The 17041-nt window shown below is 41.6% G+C and overlaps 1 protein-coding gene across 1 annotated transcript in view; it reads left to right on the top strand.

Moving 5' to 3' along the window:
* Nucleotides 1-17041, top strand: part of SCN5A (sodium channel, voltage-gated, type V, alpha subunit) — a gene marked incomplete at its 3' end in the record, with an annotated part of 80980 nt that overhangs the window by 59027 nt on the left and 4912 nt on the right. The window contains exons 11-13 of the mRNA XM_010072568.1: nt 2076-2477; nt 11409-11541; nt 15000-15238. Of these exons, the coding sequence (XP_010070870.1) occupies nt 2076-2477; nt 11409-11541; nt 15000-15238 (774 nt within the window). The remainder of the gene's footprint in view (nt 1-2075; nt 2478-11408; nt 11542-14999; nt 15239-17041) is intronic.

Raw genomic sequence — 17041 nt, 5'->3', positions numbered from 1 at the left:
TTCCCTACTAGAGATAAAAAATTCTTAGAATAAACCTGCAAAGCTTAAAAAGAAAAGATAGGAGGAGAAAAGGAGGAAACTTGTCTCTGAGGGCTTTTTAAATGCTATACAAAGACGTTATTAACATTTTTATATTCCTTTGCTACTTGCCTTCAAGTCAAAACTTTGTGGCACTTGTTTCTACTTTCTATTGCAAGAAAAAAAAAACAGGGTGAGACTGTTAAATAGGGTTTTATATAAATGTTACTGACATGCATGAATATGAATTTGCACATGCTGTATGTATCAAATGATTGTAAATAGCTTCAGATAATTTGGTTTTGCTTAACTGAGGGCAAAGTTTAAATCCATTTGTTTTGGTTTTTTGAGTAGCCATGTAATGGGCTAAGTCTTTTTGTATTTCGTTGTCAGTGAATTTAGGGGTATTTGGCAGCCATATAAAGCTCATAGAAAACATGTAAGTGATGTAAGTAAATGTGACTGATTAATGACTCCCCAGCTCGCAAAATTTACACAGAGCTGGATTTCTGCAAATGACATGCATTTTTTAATCTAATAGGCTAATAGTCTCATTGGTTGAGTGGGTCGCATTACAAATTTACACCTTTGTTAAAACTAGAATTGCTCTTTAGCTTCATTCTGGATGGGTTTCAAGACAACACGTACCAGAATGATCATGGATTGGAGCTGTGCATTGCCAGTTTGTTTCTGAGATTAATATATCTTGTTTTCACTTTTTGCCCCTGGATGTCATATGCATGAGAAACATGGGAGACACATTTCAAAGGTTATAGTAAATCTTCTCTGCGAGGCTGTGCCTGGCATGGTTGGAGGGAGTAAGGCTGAGTCATCATTCAGATGCAATCTGAGCAGCTGGAAGTGTGTTGCCATCAGAAATCAGTCTCAATGACTGTGCCATGGAAACCCAGGCATGGATTTTTGACCAGTTAAAATTTGGTAGCAATCCAAATGGGTTGTTTTTAGTTAGAAGGGGCCTGTTTGTTTTTTTTTCCCTCTTCCTTGTACCAGTGTCACAAAATAGCATCATTACCTAACTCAGTGGTGTGAGCTACAGTGTGAGATGAAATCGGGCTTCATTTGGTTTGTCTGGTTTGTGGATGCTGTGGAGATCTGACCTCTCTTCGTATATAGTTGGCTCATGAGAATGTTCTGAAGAAGCTAAAAAGTCAGTGTACAGGCCATAAAACCAAAAGCGTGTTCTGCCTAAATTCTCTTACTCTGATAATTTCCTCTTCACACACCAGGGAAGGGGATAGACTTGACTTCTTTATGCATTTTCTGAACATCCTTTTTACTCTGCCAGGGTTTAGGTGTGTTTAGTCCTTGGTTACGTCTTGCTGATGCTCTGTTAAAGTTGCACTCTCACTAGCTGAAATCAGAGTGGATCGCCAAGGCTGATAGTTGAGTGTGAGGGTGACTGCTGTGTTCTGAGGTTACCTACCCGTTAAAGCAGCCATGTGCACTGGGATAACCATTTTACAAACTAATAAACCATATCCCTCTTCTTGCTCTTCTCTTTTTTTTTTTTTTCCTTTATCACCTTCTTCCGTCGTATTCTGCTTCTTCTTCTTCCCTCTTCTTCTCATTTTCCCCGCAGTTCATTTCCTGCCCTATTTCTTTATCTCTTCTTCTCCCACCGCAACGTTCCTTCCCTAGCTGTTATGAGGATGTGTGGTAACACAGTAAACTGGAGCTGGATCCCCTTCCCTGCTCCTGTCTTACACTCCTTGTGCTGCCTTCCTGGGTCCTTTGGCACTTACCAGATGGGGCGGGGGTAGAAGTAAAGGAAGTATCACGCTACGAGGTGAATGCCACCTTGACCCTTCCTATTTCAGTACATCTTTAACAGTCAAGTATTAGACAAATACTTAATGGTTAGGAATGACTGTTCAACCTCTTAGCTTTGCGAGGGTTGAATACGTGTAATTAAGTCTTTCTCTGAAGCACTTGATTTAAAATGGAACTTACTGCTCTCCCCAGACCTTCCTCGCTCCTGAAAACATGTTGCAAAATGTTGTTTCTCTTTCCCCTTTTTCCTTTCTGGGGGTTTCTAGACTCTCCTTGGCATTAGTTATGGTCCCAGTGCAAACTTGGTGAAGCGCAGAACCAGCCACGGAAGCATATTCAGTTTCCGACTCCGTGGCAGAGACACTGGCTCCGAAACAGATTTTGCCGATGATGAGATCAGCACTGCTGGGGAAAATGAAAGCCACCGGGGCTCTATCTTAATTCCAAGATCTGGGAGGCGTCCGAGCGTGCAAAGTCAAGTGAGCCATAGTTCTCACCCTACTACTCCCAACTACACCCAGACGGGCAAAAGGAACAGCTCAGTGGATTGCAATGGTGTGGTTTCCCTGATAGGAGGAGGCACCGGGGCACTCAACCCAGACCCTACTTCTCCTGCAGGGTTACTGCTCCCCCCAGTTATTATGGAAAAACCTGGGACAGGCGACCTGGTGAGTACTTTATAACTTTTGTATGTGATTCGCGCTCTTGTTTCCTTCTAAATGTTGTTGGAGTTTGCTGTAATTTATTTACGTGATATGCAGTCTATAGTGAGAAGCCCAGACCCACCATCCTGGGCAAGGTGGGAAGACAACAGGACAACTCACACAGCAACGTGTGTCTAGTGCCACATAAGAGAGGTTCATGACTTCTGGTGGGACCTACTCTTCAGAGCTGGCTAGAGGCAAATACTTCAATCTTGGGTTTGATATGAATTTTTCTTTTCTTGTAGGGACATTTTTAAAGTTGGTTTCTTTTAGTATTTGAATATCTGACATTGTCCAGTGGCTAGAAAATTATGGTTTTATAATGGTTCGGTGTCAGTCTTACCATCTTGAGACTGTGTTTTCTCCCACTTGTTGCTATCGGTTTGCATCTAACCTCTGGTCTTCTGTATAGCTACTTCTGGAGAGCTGCTCTTGCCATCCAAAGATAGTTCCCAGAAGGGTTTAGCATCCAGTTCAAATAATACCCAGGCAAGATGAGCAGATGATCAACAGACTTCAAGCCTTTTGCAGATTGCCAGGATCTTTGTTGCAAAGCGCCGCTGCTGCAAAATATGTAATAAGGCTGTAAATAAAACTATTAAGACTTACACCATTAGGACCCAAGCATGAATTCACTTGGAAAACCATGAGATGGTGTCTTGGAAATAGCTGCTACACAGGCAGGGCAATTTGGACAGGTTACCAGTTTGATATGGTGGGAATTTATAACTTTTAATGTAGGTAATCTACATCGGAGCTCATCACTCTCAACAGTCTTTAAAGCAACAGATGTCTAGTCTCTATGGTCAGTGTGGGCAGGATTTATTCCATCTTAGAGACTGAAAATGTTTCAGAACAATCTCTCTCCCCAAAAGTGCCTCTTTCTGTTCACTTTGACTACAAGGGGAGCCCAGGGTGAATAACTCTATATTGCACGTCTTAAGTCAGGTGAGATGAAGCCTACTCAGAGTAACAAGGTGCCCGAAATGGGTTGCATTGGTGGGGAAATAAGCAAATGTGATTTTAACACGCATTAGGCAAGTTATTTCCTGAAGAGAAAGGCGAGTGAGATGGATCCCAGCCATGGTGTCAGATTATCAGTAAATTGAGAAGCAGCTTTCCTTCTTTAGAGCCAGACAGCTTCTTCCTTTTCAAGCTTTGGATGGAATTTTTTTCCACACCTATCTGGGCATTCCCTGTCGTCCTGCAAATAGACTGTCACACTGTACATGAAAGGAGGGGCCGTGCTGTGCGTGGGAAGCTGGTTGGTGTGAGAATTATCTGTTTTGTTGACAGTTTTGAGGCTGTTGCTGCTTTTTCAGATGTTCACACCTCTGTTCATTTAGGACTTTGGTACTCCCATTTTTAATCTCTGCAGACAAGGAAGACAAGTCCTGAGAACAGTCTCTAGACAGCTGAGCAATAGAAACACTCTTTGTAAATAGTGGAGTTTTACTAGGCTTAGTTTGGTGCAAAAGAAAAAGCTGTGCATTAAAGGAAGTATGGAGAAAGTTTGCGCTTCTGTTTAAAAACAAAATTCTGAACCAAATAGAAAGGCCTTGATAGATGAGTAGTGGATGTCCACCTCTTCTCTGCAAGGAAAATGTCTCTGGAGGTTGCTGAGGTTCTCCCAGCTGTCAGAAAAAGCTTATCAAAGCATGAGAGCACTCAGCTTTTCACAGGAAATACCTGTATTTTACAGGATTGGGCCCTGAGGTGGTGGGGAGGCTGTGAGCTCTGCTGGCATTTCTTTTTGTTTGCCAGCTTCCTGCCTTTTAAAAAAATGAATGTTGAAAATTTAATTGCCCGGGTGGGTGAACTCACTCGACAGTTCCCTGGTCATCTAGGAAATAACACCCAGGCACTACAGTAACAGATGCTCATTCAGGGATGCGCTGTGAAGGATGGTGTGTCTTCTGCAAAACAGGTTTGGTATCTAATCTATCCAGAAAAATGTGAGCTGGAGTTAAAAGCTAATTGGCAAGAAGCCCATTGCTGTACAGATATATTCACTACAGGAACCATAAGTGCTGGGCACAAATGTGTAGCCTCAGCTGTGGAGCACAGGCAGAAGGAAATAGCAAATCCAACACCTCAGTGTGCTCAGAGATAAATCAACATGATTCTGGGCTTTGTGTTTGATTAGTTTTGCCTTTTTCTTGTTAAAAATTGACATTGGGCTAGCAGCTCTGGCTTCTTTTTGTAGTCTCTTGATATGTTTGGGGGAAGCAAAAGAAAGATGTTGCAGGGTGAAGCTGAAGTTACCTAATTAACCCCACTGACCCAGCTGCTGTTATTTATTTTGTGCAAGCGTAAGCCCATGGTGAAAAAGGACCCACTTGCGCTATGTGTTGTATCTTCCCTGAACAAGAAACAAAGGACCAGTCCACAGAAAGGCGTCAACTGTAACATGCGTTAAGCCCTGACTTGCAGCTTCCTGAGATCTAAGTGTGACTTCACTCATGGAAACACAGCATCTGAGTTGATGGAGCTGGCTAAACACTTTTTCCAGCATTAGGTTTTGAAGTCACGTGTGTCTAGGTCTGTCTGTGAGCGAGGCAGATGAGCCTAACAAGTACCATCTCCACAAAGATGGCCCTGGGTCAGGCAGTCTTCACCTGGATGTGAAGAGCAACAGATGTTCAAGTCCAAGTTCAAGTCCAAAGGGTGCAGGGAGCTTGTCCCAAGAAACCCATGGTAAATCATAGAATCATAGAATGGTTTGGGTTGGAAAGGACCTTAAAGATCATCCAGTTCCAACCCCCTGCCATGGGCAGGGACACCTCCCACTAGCCCAGGTTGCTCAAAGCCTCATCCAGCCTGGCCTTGAACCCCTCCAGTGTCTAGTCTAAATCTGCCCTCTTTCAGCTTATACCCATTACCCCTTGTCCTATCACTACACTCCCTGACAAAGAGTGCCTCCCCATCTCTCCTGTAGCCCCCTTTTGGTACTGGAAGGCTGCTAAAAGTTCTCCCTGCAGCCTTCTCCAGGCTGAACAACCCCAACCCTCTCAGCCTGTCCTCACAGGGGAGGTGCTCCAGACCTATGACCTAGGCACTCTCCTGCAAATCTCCAGTGTATCCTGCAAAGAACTGAATCAGGGCTGGTCCTGTTCTCCTACCAGCTTTCTTCAAGGGGTGCAGCTGCTTATTTCTTCAAACTTACCCCAGTGTAGATAAGACACAAGCGGGACCTGGTGACTATGCTTAAAGTCCTATTTTTTTTTGCTTGACCTGAGACGGAGAGGTTTGAAAAATGATACGTTTAAATGCTCCTGCTGATTGCTGGGCTGGGAGTTTGGACTTTTGCCTTTTTTAGAGAAAACCTATACATTATGTAAGTAACTTCAGGGAACACTATGACTTAAAGTTTTTGCGTGTTCCTGTAGTATTTATTTGTAGCTATGTATTGCTCTGTTGTGTCTTGATGTTTCTTAGTTGACAAGTTCTTAGTTCACAAGGTATTGATCTGTTTGAACAGAATTGCAATAAGTTAATGAGCTGTTATCTGGAGCTCAATGTATCCATGGGATCTGATGAGGATGAGTAAGATGTCACCTGTGTTTGTCAAGAATTTCTTGAGGGTTAAGAAATACACGTGACAGAATCCCTTCTTGCCTCCTAAAGCCAGTTGGAGCCCTTTCTGTAGCTGTGCAGGGAAATCTCAAGGTTTTTACTTTAGCCTGACTTATCAATTATTTTGGAGATTAGAAGTGGCAGAGAAATGGATACAGGGCTGAGGAGGTGGTTGTTCACAAGTGGGCAGCTGGTGGCCCCCACTCTTTTGCCCCCCCTGGCGCACCTGCTCACCAGAGCTTCCCATCAGCCCAGAGCAGAGCAGGACCCCCATGATGTGGCTTCGGGATAGGCAATGATGCTGATGCTGGAGCTACCCAGGACCTCCCTCTTGCACATGCAGCCTTTCCTGAATTTCCTTTTGGTCACACATATGTGTTTTCTTTTAGGAAACTAGAAATGCCGAGTACTGCTAGCTTGTCAGGAGTCAAAACTAGTGGGGAATGAGCCCTTAAGAAAGGCCAGGCTGCTTGTTGAGGTGCTGAACTAAGGATTTAGAAGCTTGTCTTTAAAAAGTTTTTTTTTTCTTTTTTATATGAAAAAAGACCTTGGCTTTTGTTGCCATTAACATAAGACTGTTTTGCTGAGCACATTGGTTTGAGGTTTTCTTGTTGATCCTAAAACTACCCTGAGGTAAAATTTCTTTTTTTTTTTTTTCCCTTTGCCACAGGACTGGTGAAAAGGGAAAGTGTTAGCAGTTTCCACGTTCAGAAAAAAGGTCAACAAAATAAGTCATCCAAAAATCACCACCAGTACGTTATATGGATGAAAGCTGGCTAACCCCCACCATTGATCGCACAGAGATTTGTCACCACGTCTCTAGTTTCTGCTCATTTCAAACTTTGGTTTAGCACATCCTAAGTGTAAATCGTTCAGATTTGACGCAAACAATGCAAGCTGCTCCAACTTCCAGTGTATCTCTTTAAAAAATCAAGCATCCACAAAATGAAATCACTTCTTTTTAATACTGTGTGTTATTATGGTCACCTTCAATCTCATTAAATATTTGTGCTAGTGCTTTACTGGCTCCATTGTTCATGGTGTGGCCTCTCCACCTCTTTTTATGCTTGAAAAGGTTTTTACTGTACAAGGAAAATTAAACCTGTCCCAATTCCCAAATGTGGTCTTCAAAATGCTGCCATGTATAAGCCCATCTTCACATAACAGTTTTGACATAGCTCAGAACTGTAGGCACTCAGAAGAAAGTAATTCTGCAGTGTTATGTATCTTCATTTATATGTAAATTGCTGAACAGTATATTTGTCCCTATAGAATTTAGCTAATCCAAAAGAGAAACATTTCCAGTCAGTCAGGGAGCAGCACAAATAATCTCATCCTCCTGGAGGTGCCTCTGTTTAACTCCATTGTGATTTCTCATCTGGATTCTTGAGGTTACTCCTTGCATAATTGTAGGGACTGTTGTTATTTTTGCTTAATTTCCACAGAAATATAAGTACGATGAACTGCGCCTGTGTATATTCTCTCTGTAATAATAGCTTTTGTGCCGCCTTGTTTGTCCAGTTCCTGGAACTGCTCTGTATCTCAGCGTGCAAAACATGCCAGTTCCTTGCGTGACTATTAGCTATCTCTGTTCTAAAATAAATAATAAAAAACCCCTAACATATCTATTCTTTACAAAGAACAAAAGCTCATAAACTTCCCTAACTAACTTCAGTAATTTTAAGCAATTCACCTGGATGGAAACTTTCTTTCTTGGAAACATACTTTATAATAAATGGCAAGTTGACTATGGGATAGATTTACTGCTATCACACATGGGAGCATTTGCTCTGAATGAAGGCCAGAAGCAAATTGCTCCAGCTCACCCCTTCAGAAATGAAGGCGGAAAGGAACCATGCACGTGTCTCCTTCAGAAATATCCCTTTGCACACAGAGGATGGCACACTGCAAACAGTCCCCTTGCCTCCAGCAGGACTCCTGAAGTCTTGGGGACTGCTTCTGGTGACACAGGTGGTGGGATTGAGGATGCTGGGCTGGAAAGAAAAATAGAGTGACATAAAAAGCTTGGTGGGTTGGGAATATCACATCAAACCTAGGGAAAAAGTCAGTTCCCTGCTATTTTTTTGGGTGGGTTGGGAATATCACATCAAACCTAGTCAGTTCCCTGCTATTTTTTGGGGTTTTTTTTTAATGAAGGATATGCCAAACCTGTTTAACTTGGACTTTTCATTTACCCTGGTTTAGCTGGATGAAGAAATAGGAAGAATGAATCTCTGAATATTTTTTCCTTCAACTTTTTACCTCTGCAGTGAATTCTTTTTTCATTTACCCTGGTTTAGCTGGATGAAAAAAATAGGAAGAATGAATCTCTGAATGTTTTTTTCCTTTGACTTTTTACCTCTGCAGTGAATTCTCTTTGCACCTGTGAATAAAAGGTGGCTTTCAGATCAAGGCCACCAACCCATAACTTCTGCAAAAGTGCTCCTGCTTGCATGGCACCTGTGAATAAAAGGTGGCTTTCAGATCAAGGCCACTAACCCATGACTTCTGCAAAAGTGCTTCTGCTTACATTAATAGGAATGTAGTATCTTTCTTGACAGTCAGAAAACTGGGACTTCAGGGGGTGGGGTTGTATAAAGACATGCAGCTGGTATGTCCTAAGCTTTGCATCAAATGGGATGGGAAGATGGTACAGTGTAAAGAGTATAAAAGGTGGCTTTCAGATCAAGGCCACTAACCCATGACTTCTGCAAAAGTGCTTCTGCTTACATTAATAGGAATGTAGTATCTTTCTTGACAGTCAGAAAACTGGGACTTCAGGGGGTGGGGTTGTATAAAGACATGCAGCTGGTATGTCCTAAGCTTTGCATCAAATGGGATGGGAAGATGGTACAGTGTAAAGAGTTAGATGATCCAGAGCAATTTGGAATTTGAGGTTTTATTATGGTTCATTCTACAGACAGAGGGAACTGGAAGAGTTGTTTTTTTATTTGGCTTTTTTTTTCCCTTTTTCTTTGCATTTTTAATTTACTCAGAAGTTTGTGTCCCTCATGTTTTTTTTTTTTTTTCTTCTCTTTTGCTAGTTGTTTTTTTTCAGTCCCATGTATTTGTTATGTACTCCAAACTGGTCCGAATGATTATGCAATTTTGTAGATGCCTTCTTCATTAATAAAACATTTGTTGTTTCTTTGGGTTTTTTATTGGATGTTTTTGAGGTGAAGGGAATGAAGCGAACTAATGCATCTGAAATACCTTCCCCCAGCTCCTAAGCCAAGGACAGAGTGATTTCTTGTTACTGGATGTTTTTGAGGTGAAGGGAATGAAGCAAACTAATGCATCTGAAATACTTTCCCCCAGCTCCTAAGCCAAGGACAGAGCGATTTCTTGTTATGTTGTACACAAGGAGAAGCCTCTTTGAATAGGTTCTGATTACACCTCTCCTTTTGAGATGACTGCTCAGTGGACAATGAGATAATTGTTTTAACAAAAGAAAACATTTTAGGAAAAAAAAAGGCATGTTGAAGCATTACTGCTTTCCTTTTGAGATGACTGCTCAGTGGACAATGAGATAATTGTTTTAACAAAAGAAAACATTTTAGGAAAATAAAGACATGTTGAAGCACTACTGCTTTCCTTTTCTTAGCTAAAGTTTTAAGTCCTTGCTTTAAAAGTCCTTACTCTTTGGTCTTGGAGTGATTGTTATTTTTACCTGCAGTACTTTGAAGTGACCTGGGACCAGTTTGCTGGCTAGTATTTCAGTGTCAACCAGTGGCCAAGTGGCTTTGTCGTTTGACACCACCTGACAAGGGGATGTCCCCTGCCCTGAAGAAGTCACACTCCAGAAATACGGGTCACAGAGCTTTGGTGCTTTTCTCCTGATGTTCTCACAGAATTGCCTTTCTTGAAGAGCAGATTTGGTAGAGAAATAGCGTAAAGGGGGGATTCTGAGTCCCTCTGGGTGCGTGTCCCAGGCACAGACAACAGAGCTGTGGAGCTGCTGCCCAGGGTTTGTCTTGTCTGGCATCCTGGGTGCTGCTTGGGGTGGGTAGGGCCATTTCACACCCAAGTGATGAGAGGAGATCCAGAAGACTGAATCCAGTTCCTGTAGCTCATTTGACTATGAGGAAGCAAAAGCAGCTACTCTGATATCTGTATAAACCAGGGGTTATCATCTTCAAAGGGATTTCTTTTCCTTTCACATTTTCTTGAGCTATATCACAAGAGCCATCAGGACCCATCTCTCTGCAGTGCTTCTCTCTTGCTTAATAGTGTCTCGGACCTCACAGCCTGTGTGCTTGGAGGAGCAGGATAGGGGCTGTTAAAACATTTATTTTGGGAAACTTAGTGTCCTGACCAAGAGGTCTGTGACAGAGAATGGCATTGAACTTGGCTTTTCCAGATCCTTACATCTCCACCAGCACCTTTCCTTCTGCCTGTGGGAGAGCTGGAGGAGTAAAGCAAATGGGATTTGCCTCTCTGTGAAGTGGGATGAAATAATAAAAGCCTTAACATCTTGTTCCTGTGAGCTGACAATATAAAGTATTTAATACAGCATGTGTCTGCAGCTATACTCTGTTTCTGGCTGACTTCAGAAACCCAAGCCTTCAAAAAGTATAAAACTAATTTATAAATGAAACATTAAATAAAGACAATTTGGGAGTCCTGTTTTTCTGGTATTTGACTTCTTTGGTTTTTTGAGGTTGCCTTTTTTTTTCTTTTTTTTTTTTTTTTTAAGCTTTTGTTTGAGAAACATGAGAACTAGATAGTTTGGGTTATTTTTTTTATTTTTCCTGAGAAAAAAGAAGCCGATATTCTCCCCGTATTATGGAGCTTCAGAATCTGTGACACCAAAGATCACCAGAATGACAATATGTTCCTGAGATTTGGCAGTGTTTCAGAACAAGGAAAAACATGTGTTGAGGAGTCAGTTTGCTTGGTATGATATCAGAGGCCTGTAATGGAGCTGTTACCCACGCCCCTTTTCTTCCTCTAGCAGTATAATTAAACAGTTAACACATTTCAGAAATAATGGAATAATTAGTGTAATTAAGCAGGGCTTCTTTCATAAGCAAAGAGCGTGGTAAAGCGGCACTGCTGTTTCTCCGGAATCAGAAGCATCCCTTTATTTTCACCTGCATCTTTCACCCGTTTACATTAAGGTAAAGGGCAGGGCAAAGTTTCCCAAATTGCTCAAAGTGCCATTTTCAAAAGCAGTACCCCATCAGCATGTGTCTAATTGGGAAATCAGTGAGCTTTGGACTTCTCAGATGGGAACAACATCGCTTAGGCCGTTTTGAAAATGCTACCCCATATCTGCCTGGCTTTCATTCTGTTAATCCAATGTGTTCATTTAAACAGACCTCTCCCTCGGATGAGGCAAGCAAGAAGCAGCTTTTAATGCCCCACCGCCCGTCAGTGGACCACTCAGACGAACCCTTTCAGAGGCAGAGAGCAGTGAGCGCCGTCAGCATCATCACCAGTGCCCTGGAAGGTAGGACACACCTTTAGTTCCCCAACTCAAACCCGTGTGCTTGTTGGCTGTCAGGAAGAAAAAACACAAAAGATCCTAACGTTGAACTCGTGTTGTTTTGCAAGAAAGCATTATAGATATTGCAACCCCTACAATGTAGGTGAAGCTGTAACAGGAGGCAATATCATCACTATCTTGCTCATGCACTTATTAAAATTCTGACAAAATTCTGGCCGTATAATCAGAGAGTCACATCTGGTAACACTTTGTGCCTCCATGGCATTTAATATACACAGGGTTAACCAAGATGCAGGCTAGTGGAGCACCAGACTGTTTGGGTGACTGTGCATACATTTATATCCCATCAGTTTGGAGCTGATGCGAAGCCTGGCACGTGCAGTCACCAGCTACATGCAGAACTTCCAAGCTGTCAGGGAGGAAAGTCTCCTCCTTGAAGAGCAGCTAGTGGGACACAACAGTTTGAATCCTACTGTGAAATTTAAGGATGGCCAAGGGACCCATTTGTCCATGCAAATATTTCTCAGCCAATTTTTGCCATTGCTCATTAGGCTTCTCCTTAGGTGCAGGAGGATTTCCCTTCCTTGTATTTCCATACACGGGAAATTTTCCATTTCCCTTTCACAAATGTATTGATAGCAAGACAACAACTCATAGCAAGACATCGCGTTTCTGGGCTCTTTCCATACAGCATGAAAGGGCTTCTTACAGTTCCTCGTGTCTCCTACATTGTAAATTGAGACAAAATAGGAGGTAGCAACTAAGAGTATAGAAAAATGTCAAGAAGGCAGTGTGGAGAAAGGGAATTTTTGGATTTTCCTGCAGCCTTATTCTCTGTGTTACTGATGAATGGGAAGGCAAGGTAAGATGGAAGGACTTATCTGGGAGATGCCTTGCAGAAGGGGACTGGACCTAGCTCTTTGGAGACAGCCCAGCACAGAACCTCAAAGCCCTTCCTCTTCCTCAGCTCTTTACCGTCCCCTGTGGTTATATTCAGCAGTATTGGGGCCAGACAAGACATATATATATGTTTAAATAAATAAAGAGTTGTGTTCTTAATAAGTAAATAATCACTCCGATGTATTCCAGTGTTCAGTGTAGTCTGCAAAGGTTTTATTTGTTTTCTATGTGGTTTTTAACAATTAGCTTTGGAACTGGTTCACGTCTTTCTAATGTGTTAAGAATGCCTAAAAGGCCTGAGCTGGCCTTCTTATTTATTTAATGATACTTTCTATTACTTTTTACCGCAGACAGAGAGACCATCAAGTCTAGGGTAACTCAGAGGATGTACATTTTTAGCTTCATATGGAAGAAAACTCTTTCATTCCATATCAAAGGTTTCCTAACTCCCAGACTTTGATTAGTCGTTGAAATCGAATACTTGTCAACAAGAGGAATATCAAATCAGAAAAAAAAATATATCAAAGGCTTTAACTATAATAATAGCTGTGTGATTTGTGCCAAACTGTGTGAAACAGCTAGAAATCCCTTCCCCTGTAGTTACCTGGTTTCTGCTCTCAGGTCATCATCATCTGCCTGTTTTTCCCAGGCATAGCAAAGCCTTGCAGCCAAGGAAGGACCTAGGTATTTTTCATTTAAAAATAAGAGGAAAAACACCTCCAACATGAACTCTGTGGTTTTTTCTGACCATTTTTTTTAAAACAATATAAATTAGCAGGAAAAAAAAAGACCAATTTTGCTATTCCTTTTTCAGATATTTTTCAAAACCTGTTAAATCTGTTGTGATTTCCAGAGATCACCTGTGGTGGGAAAGGATGTGGTTTCTTAATTGTTTTAAAGCCACATCACTGCCAAAAGAGGACAGTCACACCTTCCTCCTTCCCTCGCTGTGGTCCTGCAGTTTGGTTTGACTGTACAAAGGATTGGTCTTCAGCTGGATCAAGAGGCAGAACCAGCTCACCCAGAAAGTCCAGGAACATAAAATCTGTCAAAAGGACAGAGAAATAACATAGCTGAGGCTGAGAGGGATGAAACTACCCTGCAGCAAACAGGACTTAAAGGGGCTTGTGTTGAGTGTGGAGCCCCAGGAAAAATAGTCAGTCGTCTGATGTGTGTCTGTCATGAAGGTCCCCAAAGTAATAAGTGGAATAAGTGTGGTTTGTTAGAAGTGATTATGAGGATATAGATAGATCTGTTCTGGATTCACCTGGAAAATTAGATCCTTCAGGAAGTGACTGCCCTAAAATATTACTTTCAGAGGTGGGTTTCCAAAAAAAAAAAAAAAGCAAAATTGTGATTTTGAATTGAAATTGTTTGGGGTATGGATGGTTTTCACATCATCTTAGGCACTTAACCGTCAACCTTCTGTTTGGAGGCTGGAAAGACATAGTTAATTCTTGGGAGCAATTTGGTTTCCCAAAGATCTCAGAGCAGTGTAGAGGTTTGCACAAAACCTGTGCACGTGGGACATCATCTGATATTTTGAAAGCTTGCTAGAAGACACCTAATATCACAGTTCTGCTATCCAATAAAGAAAAATGCACAGAGAATGCATCCTGACTTGAGAGAGGAGGCTGTTTATAAACTGATTGAAATAACAGCCCTGGCTGAAGTTATCCTGTTATCAGTGCAGGTTCTAATTATATAGACCAAACCCGTTATACAGCATTCCATGCCCATAAAGGAATCAGAAAAGGAAAGCATTAAGCAATTCCACTAATCATTATCATTCAGCCATTAACTGTCTTTTTTGGCTTTTCTTTTCCACCGTTTAACACAAATTATACTTAAGAAGCTATTTCAATTCTTTTGTGCTCCGATAAAATGAACATATGAAAGTTGTATTTTAGGTAATATTTTAAAGCACCTTTAAAAAGCACACTGGAGTTTTAGTAGCATTTTCGAACCGACTTTATACACTCCCCTGATTTTGTATGTGGGCCTTTCAGAAGAAATCAGATGCTTAATGCCTTTTTGGATTGCACATCAAGAACAGAAACCCTATTGATAACCAGCTCTCTAATGCTTATATCGGCTCTAAATATTGGATTTAAGCTCTTTCATCTCTTAACTGCTTTAAAAGGTATTGAGATACTTTTTCAATGTGACCTGGGAATGAAGAATATATATTCCAACCTATGTTAAATGAAGATAGTATATCCTTATCCATTTGAAGTTGCCAAAATGGAAAACAGAGTAAAAATCTGAGCCTATATATAATATACCAGATTTTACATGTTTAGTGTGATTCTTCCTTTTTGCTTGTGACACTTTTAAAAGGTTAATACTTCCAGAATAGGTCACTGCCTGCTAAGTGCAGGTCAACTGGCAAAAACCCCAAAGTGTGTAATTTGCCAACTTATTAGGGCAGAATTATTTTTATTATAAAAAAAAGTTTGGGGTAACTCAGGGGCCTTCCTTTGTGTTATGAGTCATTTTAAGTGTTCTTGTGTCATATAACTCAGTGTGAATTGACTGTTACTTTACTGCTTGTGACTTAGAGCTTGAGGAATCACACCAGAAATGTCCTCCCTGCTGGAACCACTTTGCTGTTAAATTTCTCATTTGGGATTGCTGCCCGCTTTGGCTTTTGATCAAGAAATTTGTCAAGTTCATAGTAATGGACCCATTTACCGACCTCACCATCACCCTTTGCATTGTGCTGAACACACTCTTCATGGCCTTGGAGCATTACAAGATGACGAAGGAGTTTGACCACATGCTTTACATAGGGAATTTGGTAAGTCAATGCAAACTTGAAGAGCTACCCAAGGAGTCTATTTCTTGCTTTTTAAAGTTTTGGCTGTGGCTTGGGAAGAGTCCATTTCGATGTGCTGTCAGCATCACTTTGCCTGTGGCGTGTCAAGCGAGCCTACATAGTCACCTCTCTCTGGGGGTGAAGAGAAATGAATGAAGGTCAAAGGCCAATTTTTATTGAACTAACTCATTCTAATGTTATTAGTACCTATTAAAGTCATGTTTCTGGTCTGTTACTGATAGGTACCTAGTTTGTTTAAGGAAATGGAATAAGAGAAAGGTTAATGAGGTTTGTTCGGGATTTCTGGTAAAGCAATGAATAAAGCAGCAGTTCTTGGTAACTAGCAGTGACCCTTAAGTTAAAAAAAACCTACAGAAAAAGAAAAAAGGCAAGATCTTGGAGGGAAAAACAGTGGTGTTTGATCACAGGTATGTGGGAAGACTACTATGGTACATTTTCTGTATGTCGCTATATGTCCTGCTGTGCCTCCCTGCCATGTCCAGCAGCATGTGCTGGGTCCCCTGCAAGCCCTGGGGCAGAGGGGACGTGGAGTAAAGCATGGCTGATGCTTCGAGGGGAAACTCTTAACCATGGCTGATGCTTCGAGGGGAAACTCTTAACGTGCAAGCTGGAGCAGCTGGGGAGAGAGCTGCAAAGTAAGCAGAGACCGCACTTCTCCAAGGAAAAGCAGTGACAGATTTTCAGCCGAGCTGCAGGGACAGCAGAAAAACCTTTCCAGAGGCGATGCAGTACAATTTGTTAACCCAGGGGACCACTAAAATCCTGCATTTACTACAAAACGGAAGCTTTTTCTTTAATAATCTTTCTCTGAGTTTATATTTAAAAGTTACTGTGTTTTACTGCTTTAAAACTTAATGTTTAAAATCCTTTTAATTTTAGAAGAGTCTGTATTGAAAAAGGCACAGGCCATCTAGCTATAGCATGGTGGAATTACCCCTAAAATCTAATGGTAGAAGCAGAAATATCCTGTAGGACCACGAGTAAGTCTGGAATACCCTGCAACGTGGATGCTGCTATGTGTGCACTTGCAGAGCTCACAGTAAAGATGAAAAAAAACCCTTTATTTCTACAAAAATGAATGCTACAGTATCTCAAAGTGGGATTCACCTTGCTTAACTTCATGTGTTTACAGCGTGGGAGTCTGTCTTAGCTGGCTGCCTTTGTCTCCCTTTAAAGTCAATAGAGAGTAATGGACAATTTTAAGACACAATTACTGTGATGTTTTAAAGACATTTACTTTTGGATAAGGTGAACTGTGTCCTGGAGGCCAGTGACTGTAGTTAGCATTGACTAGAGTGGGAGTAAGCAGAGACACTACAGATGTGACATCTGCCTTTGGTCAGGAGCATCCTACACTGGCAGGTTTAGGTGGGTAGCAGGAATAATCAGACTTTTTGTATCAGTCCTAGCATACATGGTACATCATATATGGATTTTTTTCTTTACCCTGGTCCTTTTTATTCTTAGCTGTGAGCCTTCTTGGGCAGGTTGAGGTTCTTCTGCTAGGCTGTAGGACCAGTCTCCAGTTTTTCGGCTGCTGTGTCCTGGCAAATTTCCCTCTTTAGTGCTTAAAAAAAATCTGTTTGGGTCTCTCTTGCTTCAAATCCGTGCTCTTGCCCTCTGCAGAGAGCAGTAGATAAGGGTGGCTCTGAAAGCCATCTCACAAGACTGCATCCAGCTCCACTTTGCAGCCAGCCTTCCTTGTTGTTGCTCAACAATTTGTGGCCTTCTAAAATGACTTAAAAAAACTCCTGTGGACCCAGT

Source organism: Pterocles gutturalis, unplaced genomic scaffold (genome assembly GCF_000699245.1).
Source record: "Pterocles gutturalis isolate BGI_N339 unplaced genomic scaffold, ASM69924v1 scaffold16107, whole genome shotgun sequence".
Lineage (NCBI taxonomy): Eukaryota > Metazoa > Chordata > Aves > Pterocliformes > Pteroclidae > Pterocles > Pterocles gutturalis.
Note: the sequence above shows the minus strand (reverse complement) of the source record. Positions and strands in the feature narration are given on the sequence as shown.